Source organism: Anolis carolinensis, unplaced genomic scaffold (assembly GCF_035594765.1).
Source record: "Anolis carolinensis isolate JA03-04 unplaced genomic scaffold, rAnoCar3.1.pri scaffold_9, whole genome shotgun sequence".
In the NCBI taxonomy this organism is placed as follows: Eukaryota; Metazoa; Chordata; class Lepidosauria; order Squamata; family Dactyloidae; genus Anolis; species Anolis carolinensis.
Window position 1 is genome coordinate 29,308,406 of NW_026943820.1, and position 24,031 is coordinate 29,332,436.

Genomic DNA, 24,031 nt, shown 5'->3' on the forward strand with positions numbered 1-24,031 from the left:
CGGCAAGCACCCAGTGCTGGGGAGAGGCCCGATGTGCATTGCTAGGCAGCAACAGGCACCGGGTTTCTCCAAAGTGCCGAGTGCTTGCCCGGAGGGAAAAGTCTCATCCCTCCGGCAAGCACCCGGCACTTTGGAGAAGCCTGGTGCATGTTGCTAAGTAGCTTCTTTATATCAGATGCTTGGCGGGGAGACGAGACTCTTCTCCTCTCCAAGCACCCAGCTTGCTGTTAGGGTAATAGGGCCTCCCTATTATCCAACAGTTCTTGTTATCCAGCATTCAGCCCTCCCGTTTATGTTGGATAATCGGAACTCTACTATATAAATGTAATTGGCTGGCTCTTAGGGAGAAGGGAATCAGGTGCAGAAAAAAGTGAGAAACTTTGCGGGAGAGAGAGGGACAAGCGTGGAGTGCAGAAGAATACGTTTTCGTGTTTTGCAGCCCTTAAAAGTAGATTTCTATGAGAGGCTTTCAGTTCTGCCAACGTCGCTATATCTAGGATGGTTTAGCTTGGTTCTCTAAGTTTGGGACTCATGTTTCATGCTCATTTTTTGTTCCTTGTTCCATGAATGTTTTGGAGATTTCTGTTCCTTGTTATACTCTATTGTCTTCATGCTCCAGTTCAGAAACCTTTGGGATTACAGTAGAGTTCCGGTTATCCAATATAAATGGGCAGGCCAAATGTTGGATAACCGGAACTGTTGGATAATAGGGAGGCCCTTTTATCCCTCCCAGCAAACTGGTTGCTTGGTGAAAGGAAGAGTCTCGTCCCTCCGGCAAGCACCCGGTTTAGAGAAGCCCGGTGTGTGCTTGCTGCTTTAGCAACACGCACCGGGCTTCTCCAAAGTGCCGGGTGCTTGCCGGAGGGATGAGACTTTTAATATACTTTTTTGGGGTTGTTTTGGTGCACAAGGGCCTCTGATCCCGACGAAATGCTTGAATCCCGTCTCCTCTTTGTCTTTCCAGCCTGTTCCAGCACTATTGCTACACGCGAGGAGGCATGCGCCACACCTCCTACACCTGCATCTGTGGCAGGTAAGACGCCCTTCTTCGTTCTCCTTTTGCGCCTCCTTTTTGGTTTATTTCTCCTCGATGTGAATCCATTGCAAAATGCTAAGATGCACAAGTATTTCTGTAAACGAATAGGGTTTGCAATGGGAGAGCCATTCAATGAACTGCACTGGGATTGATAGCCAGCTCTCCATGGATTCGATTAAAAATATTATCTCTGGATATCTCTAGGTTCTCCATTGATCATCATGTATTATTATTATTATTATTATTATTATTATTATTATTATTATTATTCCCACTAATGGGAACTAAGCAGGTTGAGCAATTGTATGGGCATGGACGGGAGCCTATCATCGAAAGTTATTTCCTGCTTCTTAGCAGGGGGTTGGACTGGATGGCCCATGAGATCTCTTCCAACTCTACTATTCTATGATTCTATGGGAGGTTTCTCTCATGTCCCCACAAGCTAGAGCTGACAGATGGGAGCTCACCCCATCTCGCAGATTCGAACCACCAACCTTCAAGTCAGCAGTTCAGCCAGCACAATGGTTTAACCCACTACACCACCATGGCTCATTATTATTTTATTATGACACAGCAAACAAGATAGATATGCTGGATTTCGCCAGTTGTCAGCTCTAGTTTGTAGTGCGGTTTTCTTGTACTGGTTTTTTGTCTGCTGTGCTTTGAGAAGTTTCTGATTTTTGACTTCAATCAAAGCAGGTTCTTCACTTCTTCTTTTTCTGTCCAAATTGTCCAGTTCCACCTGTGTCCAGTTTATTATTATTATTATTATTATTATTATTATTATTATTAGAGTTGTATTATAGCACCTATAACACTTGTCTCTACACTTCTCTCTGGACATTTGTGTGCCCTCCAATACATGTCCAGATAAGCATAGAATCACACAGAATAATAATAATAATAATAATAATAATAATAATAATAATAATAATAATAATAAGGTTGCTGTGAGTTTTCCACGCTGTCTGGCCATGTTCCAGAAGCATTCTCTCCTGACGTTTCACCCACATCTATGGCAGGCATCCTCAGAGGTTGTGAGGTCTGTTGGAAAATAGGCAAGTGGGGTGTGTGTATGTGTATGTATGTGTGTGTATGTATATATATATATATGTGTGTGTATGTATATGTGTATGTGTATATCTATCTATCTATCTATCTATCTATCTATCTATCTATCTATCTATCTATCTCCCTGTGGAATCTGGGGAATAATGTCCAGGATGGGAGAAAGAAAGAACTCTTGTCTGTTGGAGGAAAGTCTGAATGTTGCCATTTGGCCACCTTGATTAGCACTGAATGGCCTTGCAGCTTCAAAGCCTGGCTGCTTCCTGCCTGAGGGAATCCTTTGTTGGGAGGGTGGGAGAAAGAAAGAACTCTTTGTCTATTGGAGGCAAGTATGAATGGTTGCCGTTGGCCAACTCGATTAGCATTGAATGGCGTCAAAGCCTGGCTGCTTACTGCCTGGGGGGGAATCCTTTGTTGGGAGGTATTATACTAATGTTATAATATATTGTATATACATGTAATATTAATAATAATATTATAACGTGATACAATGTAATAATAATTATAATTCACCATTATAATTGTATATTTATATTACATGCAATATTACTAATAATATTGCAATATAGTTGTATAATATAATATGTATATATAACTTGTGAACCGCCCTGTGTCCCCTTGGGGGTGAGAAGGGCGGGATATAAATGTCGCTAATAAATATTAGGCTGGCTGTCAAAGGGATTCCCCCAGGCAGGGAGCAGCCAGGCTTTGAGGCTGCAAGGCCATGCAATGCTAAGCAAGGTGCCCGGTTGCAACATGCGCACGGGAAGGAAGCAACGGGGTTCACGGAGTGCGTCTCTCTTTTGGAGCCTAATCCATGGGAGTGAGCTGTTTCCAAGGAAATGTATTATTGCGTCTCCCCCATTTGTGTTGATCCCTCACATGCAGACAGAGTCGCGCTTGAAGGGCTCGCTTCCGCTTCATGCTCCCGTAATGTTCACTGTGGGATTTTCTTCCCAGACTTAAGCCTATTGGCCACAGCTCCCAGGCACCTCTGAGACCACAATTTAAAAAGACGGGCTCCTCAAAGGCTATGGGAAGAAGCCACGCTGATCACCCTTCTTTGCAAAGATGTCATTAGCCCCACGGATTTGGCCAGAGAGAAAGGGAGAGATTTCGGGGTCCGGACCCAGGCCGCTCCAACGAGAGAGCAATCGTGTTATGAATAACTTTTCAATAACTTTAAAGCAGGGGTCCTCAAACTTTTTAAGCCGAGGGCCGGTCCACAATCCTTCAGACTGTTGAAGGGCCGGATTATCATTTGAAAAAAATACAAACAAATTCCAATGCACACTGCATATGTCTTATTTGTAGTGCAAAAACAACAACAACAATAAGAACAATGAAAGAACAATACAATATTTAAAAATAAAAACAATTTTAACATACATTTATCAGGATTTCAATGGGAAGTGTGGTCCTGCTTCTGGCCAATGAGATAGTCAAATTAATTAGGGTGGTTGTTGTTGTTGTTGTTGTTGTTGTTGTTGTTGTTGTTGTGTGCCTTCAAGTCATTTCAGACTTTGGGTGAGCCTAAGTCTAAAATTTATTTATTATTGATTTACTGCATTTATTTACTACATTTGTATCACACTCTTCTGACCCCAAAGGGGACTCAGAGTGGCTTACAAATTATATGTACATACAATATATTATATTATTAGCATAGCACAATATTAGCATTATATATTACTATATTGAATTATACCACTATACTGTAATATTATTAGTAATATTTTATGTAATGAAGAATATATAATTAATATTATTATATGGTATTATTAGTGTTATACTGTATTACATTATAATATTATTATCAATATTATATGTATATACAATATATTATATTATAAAACTGAGGGCGGGGGCCAGGTAACAGACCTCGGAGGGCCGCATCCGGCCCCCGGGCCTTAGTTTGGGGACCCCTGCTTTAAAGCATAGGTTCTTTTTATTGCAGTTTCAGTCTGAGAGGTATAGCAGAACTTTTTACAGAACAACAAAGAACAACATTTAGACATACAGACATACAGATTCTATGCAACTACATTGGATTCACAAACAACCTCCAGTTACATTGGCTAAGAAACAAACAAGCGGGGGGGGGGGGGGGTTACATTTTCATTCTTCATTCACACACAACATGCATCCATCTTCATGCACATAAATATTACCATATTCTTTCTCCCTGCTTAGAGAAGCACCTGCTTAGGCCAGACCCAGCTTCCACTGCTGCCTGCCAAGACATAGTTCCAAAACGCCAAAGCGCCAAAACTTCAAAAAGACCATGACTCCAAAACGCACTCTTTTCTCTTCCCATGAGAAAAGAGGCCCCAAACAGTGGACAGAATCCTGCTTTCCCAGAGCAGATCTTCCCCTCCCAAGGACACCGTCTCCACTGAGCATGGCGGGTGAACAGCGTCACTATCTGTCACACCTTCTGGACTCTCATAAGGTCACTTATATAGCAATATTTTGCTGATGATGTTGTCCCAAAGTTGTAAATGAGTGATAGACGTCTTCCATCCTGGAATATCCTCAGTTTCCTGGACCAGATGTTGATTCCTCTTGATTGGTGTTAGCAAACACAAGCAGCTCTGCCCCAAAAGTTCATCAAGTCAGCAAATGTTGACAGATGTTAACACATTTCTCTTATCAGTCGCAGTTCTTATCACAGTTTGCCGGGCAGGTCAACTATTTCAGGTCTCATTAGCAGGTTTTAATTACAATTCCTGAGCAGGTAGTTAATGGTTTGCAGGCCTTACAGACTGGTGTCTTCAAATTTCTAGCTCTCTTTCACTCTTCCATTCATACCACATATCATATATGCATATTTTGGTCACAATCGCAGTCGTCGCTCATTACGGTGATTGACATCACTGCTTTTGATATTGAAAAGGGAACTTCGGCATTGGCAGACTTGGGCCCTCCAGGTGTTCTGGACTTCAGATCCCAGAATTCCTTGCTGTTCTTGTTGTTGTTGTTGTTGTTGTTGTTTATCTGGTCCCAAATTGTCCAAACGGCACCTTCGCTTTGTGACGGTTTGCTGTACACAAGCCTTGTTTCATGCACCAAATTATTTTGAAACTACAATATAAAATTCCTTTTTTGGCTGAAATAATAATAGTAATAATGATAATAATAATACAGTAGAGTCTCACTTATCCAAGCTAAACAGGCCGGCAGAAGCTTGGATAAGCGAATATCTTGGATAATAAGGAGGGATTAAGAAAAAGCCTATTAAACATCAAATTAGGTTATGATTTTACAAATTAAGCACCAAAACATCATGTTATACAACGAATTTGACAGAAAAAGTAGTTCAATACGTAGTAATGCTATGTAGTAATTACTGTATTTACGAATTTAGCACCAAAATATCACGATATATTGAAAACATTGACTTCAAAAATGCATTGGTTAATCCAGAATGTTGGATAAGCGAGTGTTGGATAAGTGAGACACTAATGTAATGATAATAATAATACTTTATTTATATCCCACCAACATCTCCCAGAGGGAGATGTATATGTATGTATATATATAAATGTAATGTGTGTAATTAGGACCAAGTTAACAACAAAACCACTGGGCCAAATCACACCAAATTTGGCCACAAAAGACATAGTCATCCAATCTATGTCTTTCAGGGAAAAAAAACTGGAAAAGAAAGTCCAAATTAGAGAACGAGGAAGAGCCGTTTTCAACCCTGGTTGCTGGTCAGAAGGGTAGGCCCTGCCCCTTTAGGCCCCGCCCACTTCGTCTCCTAGCAACCCCCTCGGCCACAATGGATTTTGAGGCTGCAAGGCTATTCACTGCTATTCCACCTGGCCAACAAAGCATTCCCATAAGCCACAGCAACGTGTGGCCGGGCACAGATGATGATGATAATAATAATAATAATAATAATAATAATAATAATAATAATAATAATAATAATAATAATAGACATTGACAAAATTACGATCTGCTAACTGCAAAAGGCCACCCGACTGGGATCTGTGCGCATCATCCGAAAATACATCACACAGTCCTAGACACTTGGGAAGTGTCTGACTTGTGAGTTTGTGAAACAAAATCCAGCATATCTATCTTGTTTGCTGTGTCATAATAAAATAATAATAATAATAATAATAATAATAATAATAATAATAATAATAATAGACATTGACAAAATTACGATCTGCCAACTGCAAAAGGCCACCCTACTGGGATCTGCGCGCATCATCCGAAAATACATCACACAGTCCTAGACACTTGGGAAGTGTCCGACTTGTGAGTTTGTGAAACAAAATCCAGCATATGTAGCTTGTTTGCTGTGTCATACAACGTCGTTGTGTCAATAATAATAATAATAATAATAATAATAATAATAATAGAAACAACAACTACAATATTTTGGGGTCTTGCCAGGAGGCTCATAAAGCACAGAGGGCAGCCGACGAACAGCGGAGATAATTTGTTTTCTTTCGCACCGATGCAATCGGCTTGGAAAAATATTTTACAACCTAATAATTGTGCAATTAAAACTCACACCAAATCACTGGGACAACAATATGAGTGTCTTCCTCTGCCGGCAGCCCGGTCCCGATGGACATCTCCCCGTAATGCCGGCTGACAGTTTTAATTTTCTCTCCGTTGCCGGTTCCTAATTAGTAAATGTCTAAATGGCATTCACACCAAGGGTGTTTTTTTTTTCCTTTTGGAAAAAAAAGAGAGGCTTGTGCATCGGTGCTGAAAATTGCATGTATCAAGCCTTGCAAATCCAAAGGTCATGGGTGTGAGTGTGACTTCTTTGCGACACGGGGCTCCTTCCTCGGCAGCGGCAACAGGCTCTTGTTTGCAGTAGCAATTATTAGCATCGTTAGTGTTATTATTAGCCTCGTCCTGCTTTGTTTGGGACTCAGTGGGATTTGTACTAATGAAGAATCTGGAGGGTCAAAAAATCCCCTTCCCTGGCTGTAAGAAGCAGCTTTGCTTGGGTTTGGATGGGAATATTTTAATAAATCAAACGCAAAAATAATCCTTAGAATGTGCTCTTTAACGACCACTATTCACTTTTCCACACAATCACCAGATCATTGGATACATTTCTGCCCACGATGAACACGTTTTCTGAAGCCGTCACGGAAGAAGTAGATTCAAACAGGTTTATTGTACAGAATACCAGAATCTTCTCTGTAGCCCATTTATTATATAGGGGCTCTCACATACCAGAGGGTCATTGAGGTTTTATTTCTGGCCCGTTTTATGGTTGGCATCTGTTCTTTGTCAGAAAGCACCAAGACACACGCTGGGTTGATTCTAACAGGTTTTTATTGTACAGAATACCAGAATCTTTTCTGTAGCCCATTTATATAGGGGCTCTCACATACCAGAGGGTCATCGAGGTTTTATGACTGGCCGGTTTTATGGCTGGTCTGTTCTTTTTCAGAAAGCACCAAGACACACGCTGGGTAGATTCCAACAGGTTTTTATTGTACAGAATACCAGAATCTTCTCTGTAGCTCATTTATATAGGGGCTCTCATATACCAGAGGGTCATTGAGGTTTTATGGCTGTCCGGTTTTCTGGCTGGCATCTGTTGTTTGTCAGAAAGCACCAAGACACACGCTGGGTAGATTCCAACAGGTTTTTATTGTACAGAATACCAGAATCGTCTCTGTAGCCCATTTATATAGGGGCTCTCACATACCAGAGGGTCATTGAGGTTTTATGGCTGGCATCTGTTCTTTGTCAGCACTTGCTCTATGTTCGGAGATGGCAGGCATCCTCAGAGGTTGTGAGGTAGCCTTCGACAACAAATTGTCATACTGTAATCGTATTCTCACTGCAAGAAATAACATTCAAATAGTCTCTCCCCGTCCTTCCTTCTTCCTTTCTTTCTCCTTCTCTTTCTCTCTTAATTTCTGTATTAATTCACATAAAATATCCCATTTTTCCCTCTCTTTTAGTGGACACAACAGCTCCGTTTTGCACTACGGACACGCCGGCGCTCCCAACGAGAAAACCATTGCCGACGGAGACTTGTGGTGAGTACAGCCATTATGATATATAATATTTTATATATAATATAATATATAATTATAATATATAAGCAGAACTCTCATCTTCTCCGATTTTCATATGGTGCTGAGCCTCTTTCAGGAAAGGAGCCGGATAGCTCTATATTATTATTATTATTATTATTATTATTATTATTATTATTATTATTATTATTATCTGGAGCTCCTGGTGGCACAGTGTGTTAAACAGCTGAGCTGCTGAACTTGCAGACTGAAAGGACTATGGTTCGAATCCGGGGTGCAGAGTGAGCTCCCGCTGTTAGCCCCAGCTTCTCAAATGTACCCAAATGTGAGTAGATCAATAGGTACCGCTCCGGCCCCAGCTTCTCAAATGTACCCAAATGTGAGTAGATCAATAGGTACTGCTCCGGCCCCAGCTTCTCAAACGTACCCAAATGTGAGTAGATCCATAGGTACTGCTCCAGTCCCAGCTTCTCAAATGTACCCAAATGTGAGTAGATCAATAGGTACTGCTCTGGCCCCAGCTTCTCAAATGTACCCAAATGTGAGTAGATCAATAGGTACTGCTCTGGCCCCAGCTTCTCAAATGTACTCAAATGTGAGTAGATCAATAGGTACCGCTCCGGCCCCAGCCTCTCAAATGTACCCAAATGTGGGTAGATCAATAGGTACTGCTCCGGCCCCAGCCTCTCAAATGTACCCAAATGTGAGTAGATCAATAGGTACCGCTCCGGCTCCAGCTTCTCAAATGTACCCAAATGTGAGTAGATCAATAGGTACCGCTCCGGCCCCAGCTTCTCAAATGTGAGTAGATCAATGGGTACTGTTCCAGCCCCAGCTTCTCAAATGTACTCAAATGTGAGTAGATCAATAGGTACCGCTCCGGCCCCAGCTTCTCAAATGTACCCAAATGTGAGTAGATCAATAGGTACCGCTCCGGCCCCAGCTTCTCAAATGTACCCAAATGTGAGTAGATCAATAGGTACCGCTCCGGCCCCAGCTTCTCAAATGTACTCAAATGTGAGTAGATCAATGGGTACTGTTCCAGCCCCAGCTTCTCAAATGTACTCAAATGTGAGTAGATCAATAGGTACCGCTCCGGCCCCAGCTTCTCAAATGTACCCAAATGTGAGTAGATCAATGGGTACTGTTCCAGCCCCAGCTTCTCAAATGTACTCAAATGTGAGTAGATCAATAGGTACCGCTCCGGCGGGAAGGCAACAGCGCTCCATGCACTCTTGCCGGCCACATGACCTTGGAGGTGTCTATGGACAACGCCAGCTGTTGTTGTTGTTGTTGTTGTTGTTGTTGTTGTATTATTATTATTATTATTAATTAGCAGCCAGCTTTTGCATATCTTTCCATCTGTAATAGAATCTCTTGTGTTGGTTTTGGTTTCTTTGGACGGAAGCTGCGGCCGTTAAAATTGTAAACGATGCAGGGGCGCCCCCTGTTGGACAACCTCGGAAGCACTTGCCGGCCACATTGATTTGCATTGATTTGCATTGTAGAGCTGAGATGAAAATGGAGATGTCCCAATTATCCAACTTGATGTGGCCAAGTGCATACAACCATTAAAACACATATATTTAAAAAACAGACATACGATGAAAACACATTAAAAATAATTTGCACTATTAAAATGTATGTTTAAATAGGTAAAGGTAAAGATTTTCCCTGGGCATGAAGTCCAGTCGTTGGTTGGTGCTCATCTCCATTTCTAAGCCGAAGAGCCGGCATTGTCTGTAGACACCTCCAAGATCATGTGGCCGGCATGACTGCATGGAGTGCTATTACCTTCCTGCCAGAGCAGTACCTATTGATCTACTCACATTTGCATGTCCATAGACACCTCCAAGGTCATGTGCCTATGGCATGACTTGCATGGAGCACTGTTAACTTCCCGCCGGAGCAGTACCTATTGATCTACTCACATTTGCATGCTTTCGAACTGCTAGGTTGGCAGAAGCGGGGGCTAACAGCAGGAGCTCACCCTGCTCCCTGGATTCGAACCTGCGATCCTTTGGTCCGCAAGTTCAGCAGCTCAGCACGTTAATACGCTGCACCACCAGGGGGCTCAATAGTTTAAATACATAGGTTAAAATTGGATGGGTGTTCATGTGCAAACATGTACATGTAATGTGTATTTGTTTGTGTTTATATGTATTTGTGTACACATACACTTATATATGTATACGTCAAGTAGCACGGCAGATTAAACTGCTGAGTTGAACTCGGTGATGATGATAATAATAATAATAATAATAATAATAAATCACACAGTCCTAGACACTTGGGAAGTGTTCGACTTGTGATTTTGTGATACAAAATCCAGTATATCTATCTTGTTGGCTGTGTCATAATAAAATAATAATAATAATAATAATAATAATAATAATAATAATAATAATAATAATAATAACAACAATAATAATAATAACAATAATAATAATACATCACACAGTCCTAGACACTTGGGAAGTGTTCGACTTGTGATTTGTGATACGAAATCCAGCATATCTATTCTGTTTGCTGTGTCATACAATAAAATAATGATAATAATAATAATAATAATAATAATAATAACAACAACAATAATAACAATAATAATAATACATCACACAGTCCTAGACACTTGGGAAGTGTTCAACTTGTGATTTCTGATACGAAATCCAGCATATCTATCTTGTTTGCTGTGTCATACAATAAAATAATAATAATAATAATAATAATAATAATAATAATAATAATAATAATAATAATACATCACACAGTCCTAGACACTTGGGAAGTGTTCGACTTGTGATTTTGTGATACGAAACCCAGCATATATATCTTGTTTGCTGTGTCATAATAATAAAATAATAATAATAATAATAATAATAATAATAATAATAATAATAATAATAATAATAATAATATACATCACACAGTCCTAGACACTTGGGAAGTGTTCGACGTGTGAGTTTGTGATACGAAATCCAGCATATCTATTCTGTTTGCTGTGTCATACAATAATAATAATAATAATAATAATAATAATAAATCACACAGTCCTAAATGCATGGGAAGTGCTCGACTTGTGATTTTGTGATAGGAAATCCAACATATCTACCTTGTTTGCTGTGTCATAATAATAATAATAATAATGATAATGGCAACTTTATTTTTATATCCCGCCACCATCTCCCCAAGGGAACTCGGGGCGGCTCGCATGGGGCAAGGCCCAACAATATACCGTGTTTCCCCGAAAACAAGACAGTGTCTTATATTATTTTTTACTCCCAAAGATGCGTTAGGTCTTATTTTCAGGGGATGTCTTATTTTTCCATGAAGAAGAATTCACATTTATTGTTGAACAAAAAAATGAATATTTATTCTATACTGTACAGTAGTTGTCATCACAAACCAACATAACCAAACCAGACAAACTGTGACTCCTGTCAAGAATGTCTTGTTACTACCATTATTTCCATATACAACTGGTATGTACATTTACCGATCATGCATGCTATGGTGTTTTGTTTGGCGGGCGCCGGGCATGCTTCCAAACACAAACTTTGCTAGGTCTTACTTTTGGGGGAGGTCTTATATTTAGCAATTCTGCAAAACCTCTGCTAGGTCTTATTTTTTGGGGATGTCTTATTTTAGGGGAAACGGGGTAATTAAAACGTCAATTACATAAAAGCGCAATTCACAGTGTAAACAGAATAAAAACAACATTATAACCATAAATAAAAATATCAGTCATCATCTAGAAAGAACGGAGGCCTCTCCTTCCCGTTCCCAAGCACCGATTGTCAAATATCACAGCCAAAAAAGGGAAGAAGAAAGCGAGATCGGAGGTGGTGGGTTGATGTTGTATCTCGGTTGCCAGACAAAAGCGGCTTCCGTGTTCCCTTTGTCGTCCCCGTTTGAACCTCCGTCTCCTCCTCCGGCAGAGAAGTACCTGGCTCTTTGTGCGCAAGTCCCTTAAGCCAAAAAACACAAGTTCCTTTTGAAACCGTTTGAGGAGGACTGAGGTGACAGGGATGGAATCCTTTTGAATCCCACCGCTGCCACCAATTGAAGAGAGCCCAATTTGTGGTACTCAACTCAGGCAGCGGAAATCTTTTTTTTAAAATCCCACTGCTGCCTCCAATTCAGGAGATGTGCGCGCGTGTGAGAGGGAGGGATGGAGGATGTGTGAATGTATGACAGGGATGATTTAGTGGATAAGGAAGGATAACGGAACTGATTGGGTTTAAATGAGTAAAGATGGTAACTTATATAGGAAAGTACGGTAACTTATATAGATAGGTACGGTAACTGCCACCAACGTGAGGTAACAGGCTTACAGAGAGACAAGGAGACTTACCTTTATGAACAATAACAAAATTCAAGTTTATTTTTGGTACATAAGCGTATGGTTTCAATCAGTAAACGTTCCGGATCTTAAGTTACAATGTCGTCTTTCTTGAATGGATATTTCTTAAATAACTTCTACAACAACACAGTATACTAAACTCCCCCGGTCAGCTTATATTCCCAGCCTTTCCCCTGAGTGACCATAAGCTGCCGTCCTTAGCTGATTTCCACAGCTCCTAATCTTTTTAAAACCTAACCGCAACTGTCCTTTTTAAACCCTCACAGCAACTGAACTTTTTAAAAGGGAATCTGCTCCAACTGTCATCTTAGCCACGCCCCCTTTTTCCTCCAGGGAGAGGTTACGTTGCCATGGCAACCCGCTGAACACAGCTGGCTTCCATGTGAGACCTGCCTTCATCAATACATAACTCCCCTTTTTCCTTTTAATAAACAAATAAAATCATATCAATAATTCCCATTAACTCATAACATCCTTACACCGTTTCTCGGAGTCTGTCCCGGAATCAAGTGCGCGCCGAATGCGCCGGAGGCTGCGGCAAGAAGGTTGGGTTTGATCTCTAAAGGAAAACACTCCTTTGACGGAGAGAGACGCGGGCGGATCCCTAAAACATATTGTCCAATGTATTGCAAGAGGCTTTCATGGATTCCGGGAATTGGAGTTCACCCACACCCAAATGAGAGTACCTAAGATCCAAATAACCCAGGCATCACCAGGTCCCCAAGCTAGTCTACCTATATACAGTAGAGTCTCACTTATCCAACATAAACGGGCCGGCAGAATGTTGGGTAAGTGAATATGTTGGATAATAAGGAGGGATTAAGGAAAAGCCTATTAAACATCAGATTAGGTTATGATTTTACAAATTAAGCACCAAAACATCATGTTATACAACAAATTTGGCAGAAAAAGTAGTTCAATACGCAGTAATGCTATGTAGTAATTACTGTATTTATGAATTTAGCACCAAAATATCACGATATATTGAAAACATTTGACTCCAAAAATGCGTTGGATAATCCAGAACGTTGGATAAGCGCGTGTTGGATAAGTGAGACTCTACTGTACATATAATGAGATTTATATGCTGGATTTCTTATTATTATTATTGTTACTATTATTATTACTGGGGTTATTAAAACGGGAATTCCAGACAGGAAACAATCAGGGCCAGCTAACACCTCCCAACAAAGGATTCCCCAGGGAGGAAGCAGACAGGCTTTGAAGCTGCAAGGCTATTCGGTGCTAATGAAGCTGGCCATTTCAATATTCTAACTAGCCTCCAGTAGACAAAAGTTCTTTCTCCCACCCTGGACATTATTCCACAGACAGACAGACAGACAGACAGACAGATAGATATAAAAGGGTAATGAAATTTCGGCCTAGGACAAAACAACAAAACTACACATCCCAGAAACACTAAACTTGGCAGCACAACCCATCATCCATGCCTCTACGTTCATACAACAAAAAGAAAAGAAAAATAAAGTCCTAATTAGAGGGAGAGGAATAATTGATTTTCCAATTGCTGCCAGTTAGAAGGCTAAGCTCCACCCACTTGGTCTCCTAGCAACCCAGTCAGCCCAGGGGACAGGCAGAGTTAGGCCTCACTTAGGCCTCTTCCACACTGCCTATAAAATACAGATTATCGGATTTGAACTGGATTATATGTCAGTGTAGACTCAAGGCCCTTCCACACAGCTATATAACCCATTTATAATGGACTTAATGTCAGGGGAAAACCTTGACCCTTGACCTTAACTACCACCAATTCCTCAATACTTTCTTTCCCAGACCAATAGACTTCGCCACAGCAACGCGTGGCCGGGCACAGCTAGTCTATTATACAAGGCTCCTTCGTTACGAACCTCGAAGCTGATGCCAACTTTGAGTGCGTCTTCATCGTAAAATTAATGCAGTTTGGCACCACTTTAACACCCATGGCGCAATACAATGGGATCCTGGGAGTCGTAGTTCCTGGGCTTGTCTTTAAGGGAGAAAAGTACATTAAAATATCCAAGGCAGTGTTTGTCCAGAGGAGGGCAATGTTGCATCAAAAAGGAAGGATTTTAGGTTCAGTTACTTATCCGACTCTCCCGTCCTTCACTCTAATACTTAAACCACTTTATTAGTGAGATATATTGCAATTAATTCCTAGGTCTGTTCTTTTTAAAAAATTATTTTTATTCCCAAAACAAAAGAAGGATAAGTTGTTTAATATGTATTTGATATGCTTCAATGACTTCCTACAGTTTTATCTTACTGGCGAAGTTTGTATGACATATGGCAGGAGATAGGAATTTCAATACAGTAGAGTCTCACTTATCCAACGTTCTGGATTATCCAAGGCATTTTTGTAGTCAATGTTTTCAATGCATCATGATATTTTGGTGCTAAATTTGTAAATACAGTAATTACTACATAGCATGACTGTGTATTGAACTACTTTTTTGTCAAATTTGTTGTAGAACATGATGTTTTGGTGCTTCATTTGTAAAATCATAACCAAATTTGATGTTTAATAGTCTTTTCCTTAATCCCTCCTTATTATCCAACATATTCGCTTATCCAACGTTCTGCCGGCCCGTTTACGTTGGATAAGTGAGACTCTACTGTATTATTATTATTATTATTGCATTTATTATTTTACTCTATTTATTATTACATGTATTTGCATGTATTACATGTATTATGTACTGTATTTGCAAAAACCTGGCATGTTGCGAGTTGTAGTTCACCTGCAAACTTATCCATTTTGTACAAGTCAAAAAAACTGACTTTTTCAAGCAGGGTACCCAAGCTAGTAGGGTAATAATATTGGAACTATAGTTGTTTGCTGACTTATGACGAACATACGTACCATCAAGAACTAGATGCAAATCGGATTTTCCGCACAGGACCCGATTTCAAGTTGCGCCGGATGAGCCGCATTCCAGGAGCATTGCCATCCCTCCTCATCTTCCTACACAAAAGCGAAGTTCTCCGGGCATCGCCTTCCTCGCTTTGTGTTTGCTCACTCTTCTTCCCTTCCAGAAAATTCTCAAGAGTGAGCACAGAAGGGTTCCCAAGGCATCAAAAAATATGAGAGATAAAGCTGGGGATTCACAAGGATGGCTGGCAGGGCCAAACCGAAGAGAACATCCCTTAATCCAAAATATTCCCAAATTGTCCATGTAGGTGGCTGGGAAAGTGATCACCTTGGTTGTATACACCTTGTTTCATGCACATAGTGGTTCAATATGTCATATAATAATAATAATAATAATAATAATAATAATAATAATAATAATAATAATAATAATAATAAAGCAAAGCGAAGAACCTGCTTTGATTGAAGTCAAAAATCAGAAACTCCTCAAAGCACAGCAGACAAAAAACCAGTACAAGAAAACCGCACTACAAACTAGAGCAGAATCAGTACAAGAAAACCGCACTACAAACTAGAGCTGACAGCTGGCACAACAAAACACTGCATGGAAAGTTCCTTGACAAAATTGAAGGAAAAGCTGATAAAGAGAAGACCTGGCTCTGGCTCACGAATGGGACCCTGAAGAAGGAGACAGAAGGCCTGATCCTTGCAGCCCAGGAGCAAGACATCAGGACAAAGGCAATTAATAATAATAATAATAATAATAATAATAATAATAGAAGACCTGGCTCTGGCTCACGAATGGGACCCTGAAGAAGGAGACAGAAGGCCTGATCCTTGCAGCCCAGGAGCAAGACATCAGGACAAAGGCAATTAATAATAATAATAATAATAATAATAATAATAATAATAATAATAATAATAATAATAGAAGACCTGGCTCTGGCTCACGAATGGGACCCTGAAGAAGGAGACAGAAGGCCTGATCCTTGCAGCCCAGGAGCAAGACATCAGGACAAAGGCAATTCAGGCCAAGATCGAAAAATCAGCTGATGACCCAAAGTGCAGACTGTGCAAGGAAACCGACGAAACCATGGATCATATCCTCAGCTGCTGTAAGAAAATCACACAGACAGACTACAAACAGAGGCACAACTGTGTGGCCCAAATGATTCATTGGAACTTATGCCTCAAGTCCCACCTCCCAGCAGCAAAGAACTGGTGGGATCACAAACCAGCAAAGATCGTGGAAAATGAACATGCAAAGATACTGTGGGACTTCCGAATCCAGACTGACAAAGTTCTGGAACACAACACACCAGACATCACAGTTGTGGAAAAGAAAAAGGTTTGGATCATTGATGTCTCCATCCCAGGTGACAGTCGCATTGACGAAAAACAACAGGAAAAACTCAGCCGCTCTCAGGACCTCAAGATGGAACTGCAAAGACTCTGGCAGAAACCAGTACAGGTGGTCCCAGTGTTGATGGGCACACTGGGTGTCTGTCTATCCTCAAATGGGTTTGTGTTTGATACCCGACAATACCCCCCATCATCATCATCATCATCATCATTACTGTATTATTATTATTATTATTATTATTATTATTATTATTATTATTATCCAACCATGGAATGTAATAGTGTGCATGTGTAATTTTTCAATGAATCTGTCCTCAAATGGGTTCGTGTTTGATACCTGACAAGACCCCCATCATCATCATCACTGTATTATTATTATTATTACTGCATTATTATTATTATTATTATTATTATTATTATTATTATTATTATTATTATTATTATCCAACCATGGAATGTAATAGTGTGCATGTGTAATTTTTCAATGAATCTGTCCTCAAATGGGTTTGTGTTTGATAGCTGACCACAGCCCCCAAATGCCCATCAATGTGGTCACCAGGAGAGGCGTGATGCCACTTGCGATGTGCCCAGACGTGCCCACGTGGCCCATGTGTTTCTATGTGCCGCCTTCTCCCGTCTCATGTTGCTGATGCTCCGCGTGTCCTTCCTTCTCGCCCGCAGCTTGTTCGACATGGGTGGGGAGTACTACTGCTACGGCTCGGACATCACCTGCACCTTCCCGGCCAACGGGACCTTCACTCCGGACCAGCGGGACATCTACCGAGCCGTCCTCAAGTCCTCCCGGGCCGTCATGAAGGCCATCAAACCGGGTGAGAGAGAGACAGGCATGTGCCTGCCTGCTGCAGAAAAGCCGGCTCGAAGGTGGCCCCAGGTGACCCTTCCGGTCACTTTTTATCAGCATTTTTGTGCCGTTTCCAGAAAGTGGACAAACCACATTTCCTCCGAGGCTGGGAACGGCCCCAGCACTGATTTAAACCATTCACTTCCTTCTAGTTGAAAAAGCAGGCTTCGGTCCCATCTACACTGCCATATAATCCAGATTGTCTGCTTTGAACTGCTTTATGTGGCAGTGTAGACAAATATAATCCAGTTCAAAGCAAATCAGAGAGCCCAGTGGTGCAATTAGTTAAACCGCTGAGCTGCTTAAGGTTGGCGGTTCGAATCCGGGGGAGCAGGGGGAGCTCCCACTGTTAGCCCCAGCTTCTGCCAACCTAGCAGTTTGAAAACATGCAAATGTGAGTAGATCAATAGGTACTGCAAGTAGCTGAATTGCTGACCACAGGGTCAGCGGTTCAAATCCAGGGAGTGGGGTGAGCTCCCGCTGTTAGCCCTAGCTTCTGCCAACCTAGCAGTTTGAAAACATGCAAATGTGAGTAGATCGATATGTACTGCAAGTAGCTGAACTTGCTGACCACAAGGTTGGCGGTTCAAATCCAGGGAGTGGGGTGAGCTCTTGCTGTTAGCCCCAGCTTCTGCCAACCTAGCAGTTTGAAAACATGCAAATGTGAGTAGATCGATATGTACTGCAAGTAGCTGAACTTGCTGGCCACAGGGTCGGTGGTTCAAATCCAGGGAGTGGGGTGAGCTCCCGCTGTTAGCCCTAGCTTTTGCCAACCTAGCAGTTTGAAAACATGCAAATGTGAGTAGATCAATAGGTACTGCTCCGGCGAGAAGGTAATGGTGCTCCATGCAGTCATGCTTGTGGCCACATGACCTATGGACAATGCCGACTCTTTGGCTTAGAAAGAGCACCAAGTCCCAGAGTCCTGTGAGCCAAGTTTGGTTCAGTTCTATCATTGGCAGAGTTCGGAATGCTCTTTGGTTGTAGGTGAACTATAAATCCCAGCAACTACAACTCCTAAATGTCAGGGTCTGTTTTCTCCAAACTCCATCATTGTTCACATTTGGGCATATTCAGTATGCGTGCCAAGTTTGGTCCAGATCCATCACTGTTTGAGTCCACATGATGTAGGCGAACTACAACTCCCAAACTCAACTTTAATGCCCAGCAAACCCTTCCGGCATTTCCTGTTGGTCGTGGGAGTTCTGTGTGCCAAGTTTGGTTCAGTTCCATCATTGGTGGGGTTCAGAATGCTCTTTGGTTGTAGGTGGACTATAAAACCCAGCAACTACAACTCCCAAATGGCAAAATCAATCTCCTCCAACTCCAACAGTATTCAAATTTGGGTGAATTGGATATTTTTTTTTGCCAAATTTGCTCCAGTGAATCCTGCATATCAGATATTTACATTGCGATTGATAATGCGAGCAAAGTGACAGTGATGAAGTAGCAACGAAAAGAATGTTATGGTTGGGGGTGGCCACAACACGAGGAACTGTATCAAGGGGTCGCAGCATTAGCAAGGTTGAGAACCACTGTGCTATGGAGCCCTACAAGTTGTAGTTGTAAAGGTCTCGATCTTCCTGTGCCAAATGGGAGAGGTCAGCAGCCAGTTTGGCCATCATTTGGGAGGGAGCTGTCAGACGCCGCGTCAGCATCTGTCTGGAGTGACAGCCGTCCAGAGTCCAAGGCTGCTCGTCCCGCTCTGCAGAGCTGGCCTTCCGGGATCTCTTGGGGACCCTGAGAGGAGGGGTGCCCGGGGGGGTTTCCCAAGAGTCTTCGACGGGAAGCGGGTGGGGGACAGAAGGAGGGAACAAAGCTATGCATCATTATCATCATTATTATTATTATTATTAAGAATAATTAATATTCCAGAGAATACTGGAATGGTTTGGTGGGCATTGAACCTGAGTTTGGGAGTTGTAGTTCACCTACATCCAGAGAGCAGTGTGGACTCCAAACAATGACGAATCTGGGCCAAACTTGGCACGAATACTCAATATGTCTAAATGTGAACACTGGTGCAGTTTGAGGAAAATAGACCTTTATGTATTTTCTGATGGTTTTTGGCGACCCCTCTGATACCCCCCACCCCCCGTGACCCCCTCAGGGGTCCCGACCCCCAGGTTGAGAAACGCTGATTTAACCCATTGTGCCACGACAACCCGATGATAATGATGATGATGATGATAATAATAATAATAATAGAGGAAGTCCATCTGTATGTGCTATCCATCATCCTTGGGGTGAGCCGAGCCTAGGCCCCCTCCACAATGCAGAGAATCAGAGCACGTAGAACAAGCAATACTAATGAATGACTCCAATTGGGAATGCATGGGAGGAAGGGGACCCCCACAGCCATCGCCAGAACCAGCTTTCTTGCAGAGGCGTTTCCTCTCTGACGGAAATCCCAACAGCCATGTTGCAAACCAGCAAAACTTTCCCAGTGTCCCTTGGGTGAAAGCTCGAAATTATTTCAATAATTCAAGCAGTGTGGTGCCTTCCCTGCATGCAAAAATAATGAGGAGCGGTCTTATATCTTTTTCCGGCTCCTCTCTTTCAAACGACGAGCCTTTGGGGGAAAGAGGAGTGAGCCGGCTGACATCTCTCCGAGCATCATGTATTACTCTGTCTCTGCACACCTTTCATGAAGTTTTCCTAGCCCGTGGGAGGCAAGAAAGCACTCCCCGTCCCGTGGCTGCTTCCGAGGAGTCGCTGCTTTGGTCTCCCTCCCAGGCGCTTTGAGGCCTCCTCGAAGGGAGACTAATGAGGCGGATTCCAATCCCGCTCAGTCCTCGTTTCTCAGTTCGATGAGGACGACGGTTCTGTCATTGTCACGCGCCTTCAAGGCAACCCTAAGGCCAACCCATGCGTTTGCAAGACACGTTTTCTTCAGAAGAGGTTTGCCATTGACGTCCCCGGAGTCTGAGAAGTATGTGACTTGCTTAAGATCAGCCTATGAGTTTTCCCCAGGATTAAATAGATCAGGCATCCTCAAACTGCCGTCTTCCACTTGTTTGGAGAATAGAGATGTCCGCGAAAATTTTTCCTTCGTTTCCTTCGTGCTATCTTTTCATTTTGACCATACATCTACACGAAATAAATGACAACATTTTCGTAGGAAATGATAGACACAAAAATGAAAGCCACACGGTCATCGTGCTTGCTTTCGTTTCGTTTCTACCACATAACAATAAGCAGGTACTGACAGAGGACTCACACCTGATGTGTACCAAGGGGTGTTAATAATATTTATACATATATATATTTATTATATATATTATTTATATATATATATATATATATATATATATATATATATATATATATATATACACACACACACACACACACATACATATATTAAGAAGGATCTGGGAATCTGACCTCAGCCTGGCAGAGGGAAATGCCTCCGGGTTGGATCTGATCTGTAGAAAGAGGGGTTAAGGTAATAATAATAATAATAATAATAATAATAATAATAATAATAATAATAATAATAATAAATATAGATAGTAAGAAGGATCTGGGATTCTGACTGGGAGAGGGGAATGCCTCCGGGTTAGATCTGATCTGTAGAAAGAGGGGTTAAGGTAATAATAATAATAATAATAATAATAATAATAATAATATATAATATAGATAGTAAGAAGGATCTGGGATTCTGACCTCAGTCCAGGAGAGGGGAATGCCTCCCTTTGCATTACATTTGGTGTGTGCCAATGGGTGTTAATATTAATATTAATAACAATACTAATTCTGGGACCCTAAGCTGAGTCTGAGAGAGGAGTGCTTCCCCAGGACATATGATGTGTGCCAATGGGTGTTAATAATATTAATATTAATAACAATAGTTACTCTGGGACCCTAAGCTGAGTCTGAGAGAGGGCTGCTTTCCCATGACAGCTGATGTGTTCCAATGGGTGTTAATAATAATAATATTAATATTAATAACGATAGTTACTCTGGGACCCTAAGCTGAGTCGGAGAGAGGGCTGCTTTCCCATGACAGCTGATGTGTGCCAATGGATATTAATATTAATATTAATAACGATAGTTACTCTGGGACCCTAAGCTGAGTCGGAGAGAGGAGTGCTTCCCCAGGACATCTGATGTGTTCCAATGGGTGTTAATAATATTAATATTAATAACAATAGTTACTCTGGGACCCTAAGCAGAGTCTGAGAGAGGAGTGCTTCCCCATGACAGCTGATGTGTGCCAATGGATATTAATATTAATATTAATAACGATAGTTACTCTGGGACCCTAAGCAGAGTCTGAGAGAGGAGTGCTTCCCCATGACAGCTGATGTGTGCCAATGGATATTAATATTAATATTAATAACGATAGTTACTCTGGGACCCTAAGCAGAGTCTGAGAGAGGAGTGCTTCCCCATGACAGCTGATGTGTGCCAATGGATATTAATATTAATATTAATAACGATAGTTACTCTGGGACCCTAAGCTGAGTTGGAGAGAGGTGTGCTTCCCCAGGACATATGATGTGTGCCAATGGGTGTTAATAATATTAATATTAATAACAATAGTTACTCTGGGACCCTAAGCAGAGTCTGAGAGAGGAGTGCTTCCCCATGACAGCTGATGTGTGCCAATGGATATTAATATTAATATTAATAACGATAGTTACTCTGGGACCCTAAGCTGAGTCGGAGAGAGGAGTGCTTCCACATGACATCTGATGTGTTCCAATGGGTGTTAATAATATTTTTATTAATAACAGTAGTACTCTGGGGAAGACCCAAACGTTTTAAAAGTTGGTGGGCTAAAAGGGGTCGAAATGCCCTCCGTGTATGGCGATTTTCACCCCTCGAGCCCAAAAACCGGGGTGCCTCAGAAGCCCTCCCATTGCCGCCAAAGGCACAAAAAATTTCGTGTTTTTCGTAAGCCAGACGAACATTTGTGTCGTATAGACGGCCCATTTTCGAATATGAAAATGAGATGGCACGAACGAAACTACACAAAACGAACAGCAATTCCACACAATTGCACAACTCTATTGCAAAGTTCATGAGCATTGAACAAGTTGGCAATCGGGGTTTCTGGGAGTTGGAGGCCCACAGTGTGGGAACGCCTGAACTAGATGCGTCCTTATCAGAGACTCCTTAATTATTACTGACTCTGGAGCGCATGAGCCTCCTTGCGCATGGTCTGGCCTTTCTCTCCAGGCTGGTTTCAGCTGGCAGCCAGGCTCCTGGTATTTGGGTAAGACGCTAATGGCAAACAGATGTGGAGCCTGCCGACACTGTGCGCACCGAGCTCCTCGTCCCTTTGGCCACCGGCCTTTCTCCCAGTGACAAGTGGGGCAGGGGCTTCTTCCCCAGCTTTCGACACATTTCTTCCCAAAATAAAAGTGGCCCTGAAGCCATCTCTTCTACCAAGGGAGGGTCTAAAACTCTCTTAAATTTAGGATTTAAGGCTCTGCTGACACTCTGCTGAGCGCAAGTCTGCCAAAACCAGGCAAGGAAAACGAAACGAGTGGTGATGATAAACCTTAGTCCCAGTTACCTTTGCGCAGCCAATGGCCGGCTGAGGATGCTCAAGGGAGGGGGCGGGCGAGTAAAGCGTGCACGCCGACGTTGGGTTTGGAAAAGCCCTCCGCGTGCATTAAACATGTGCGCCCATGCAGAACAAAGGCAGCATGCTCCACGTTAAAATAAATGGCTTCGCAGCACTTTTATTCCATTTGACTTTTTAAGAAGGTATCCATAACTGGACACAATACTCTAGGTAAGGTCTGACCAGTGCAAAATATAGTGGAACTGTGACTTTCCTTAACTAGTATCTGTCTTTCCTGCGGCATCACACTGTGGTTCAATTTGTAGTCGACCCCAACCCCAAAGTCCTTTTCACATGTACTGCTGCTGAACCAAGTATCCTTCCATCGAGAATGAGTGTTCGGAAGGTGAGAAAGAGAGGCATCATCCTACTGTGGTTTATATAGTTTTTAAAAATGTATATATGCATATGTGTATAAGAATACGTTGTTTACAAATAACTAAATAGTGGGTTGCCGTGAGTTTTTATGGCCGTGTTCCAGGAGCATTCTCTCCCGACGGAACGTGGCCATACAGCCCGGAAAACTCACAGCAATTCAGTGATTCCGGCCATGAAAGCCTTTGACAACACAGTCAACTACTAAATATATACAGTAGAGTCTCGGTTATTCGACTTTCACTCATCCGAGACTCCGTATTATCCGACGGGTCTTAGCGAGAAGGGAGAGGAAAAAAGAGAGCAGGTGAGTGAGTGAAAGAGGGAAGGAGGGCAGGCTGCAAAGGCGACAACAGCGTTAGAAGCAGGAGCCTGGCCGCCTCTTCCAGATTGCTCTTTCTGTCACCGCTGTCACCTTTGCAGCCTGCCCTCCCTTCCTCTCTCACTCACTCACCTGCCTTCTTTCTTCCTCTCCCTCCTCCTTGCTATGAA

The 24,031-nt window shown here is 42.0% G+C and overlaps 1 protein-coding gene across 1 annotated transcript in view; it reads left to right on the forward strand.

Annotated features, from left to right (window-relative positions):
- pepd (peptidase D) overlaps positions 1-24,031 on the forward strand; it is a 115,406-nt gene that overhangs the window by 82,214 nt on the left and 9,161 nt on the right. The window contains exons 10-12 of the mRNA XM_062961528.1: positions 965-1,033; positions 8,056-8,133; positions 17,406-17,554. Coding sequence (XP_062817598.1) covers positions 965-1,033; positions 8,056-8,133; positions 17,406-17,554 — 296 coding nt within the window. The remainder of the gene's footprint in view (positions 1-964; positions 1,034-8,055; positions 8,134-17,405; positions 17,555-24,031) is intronic.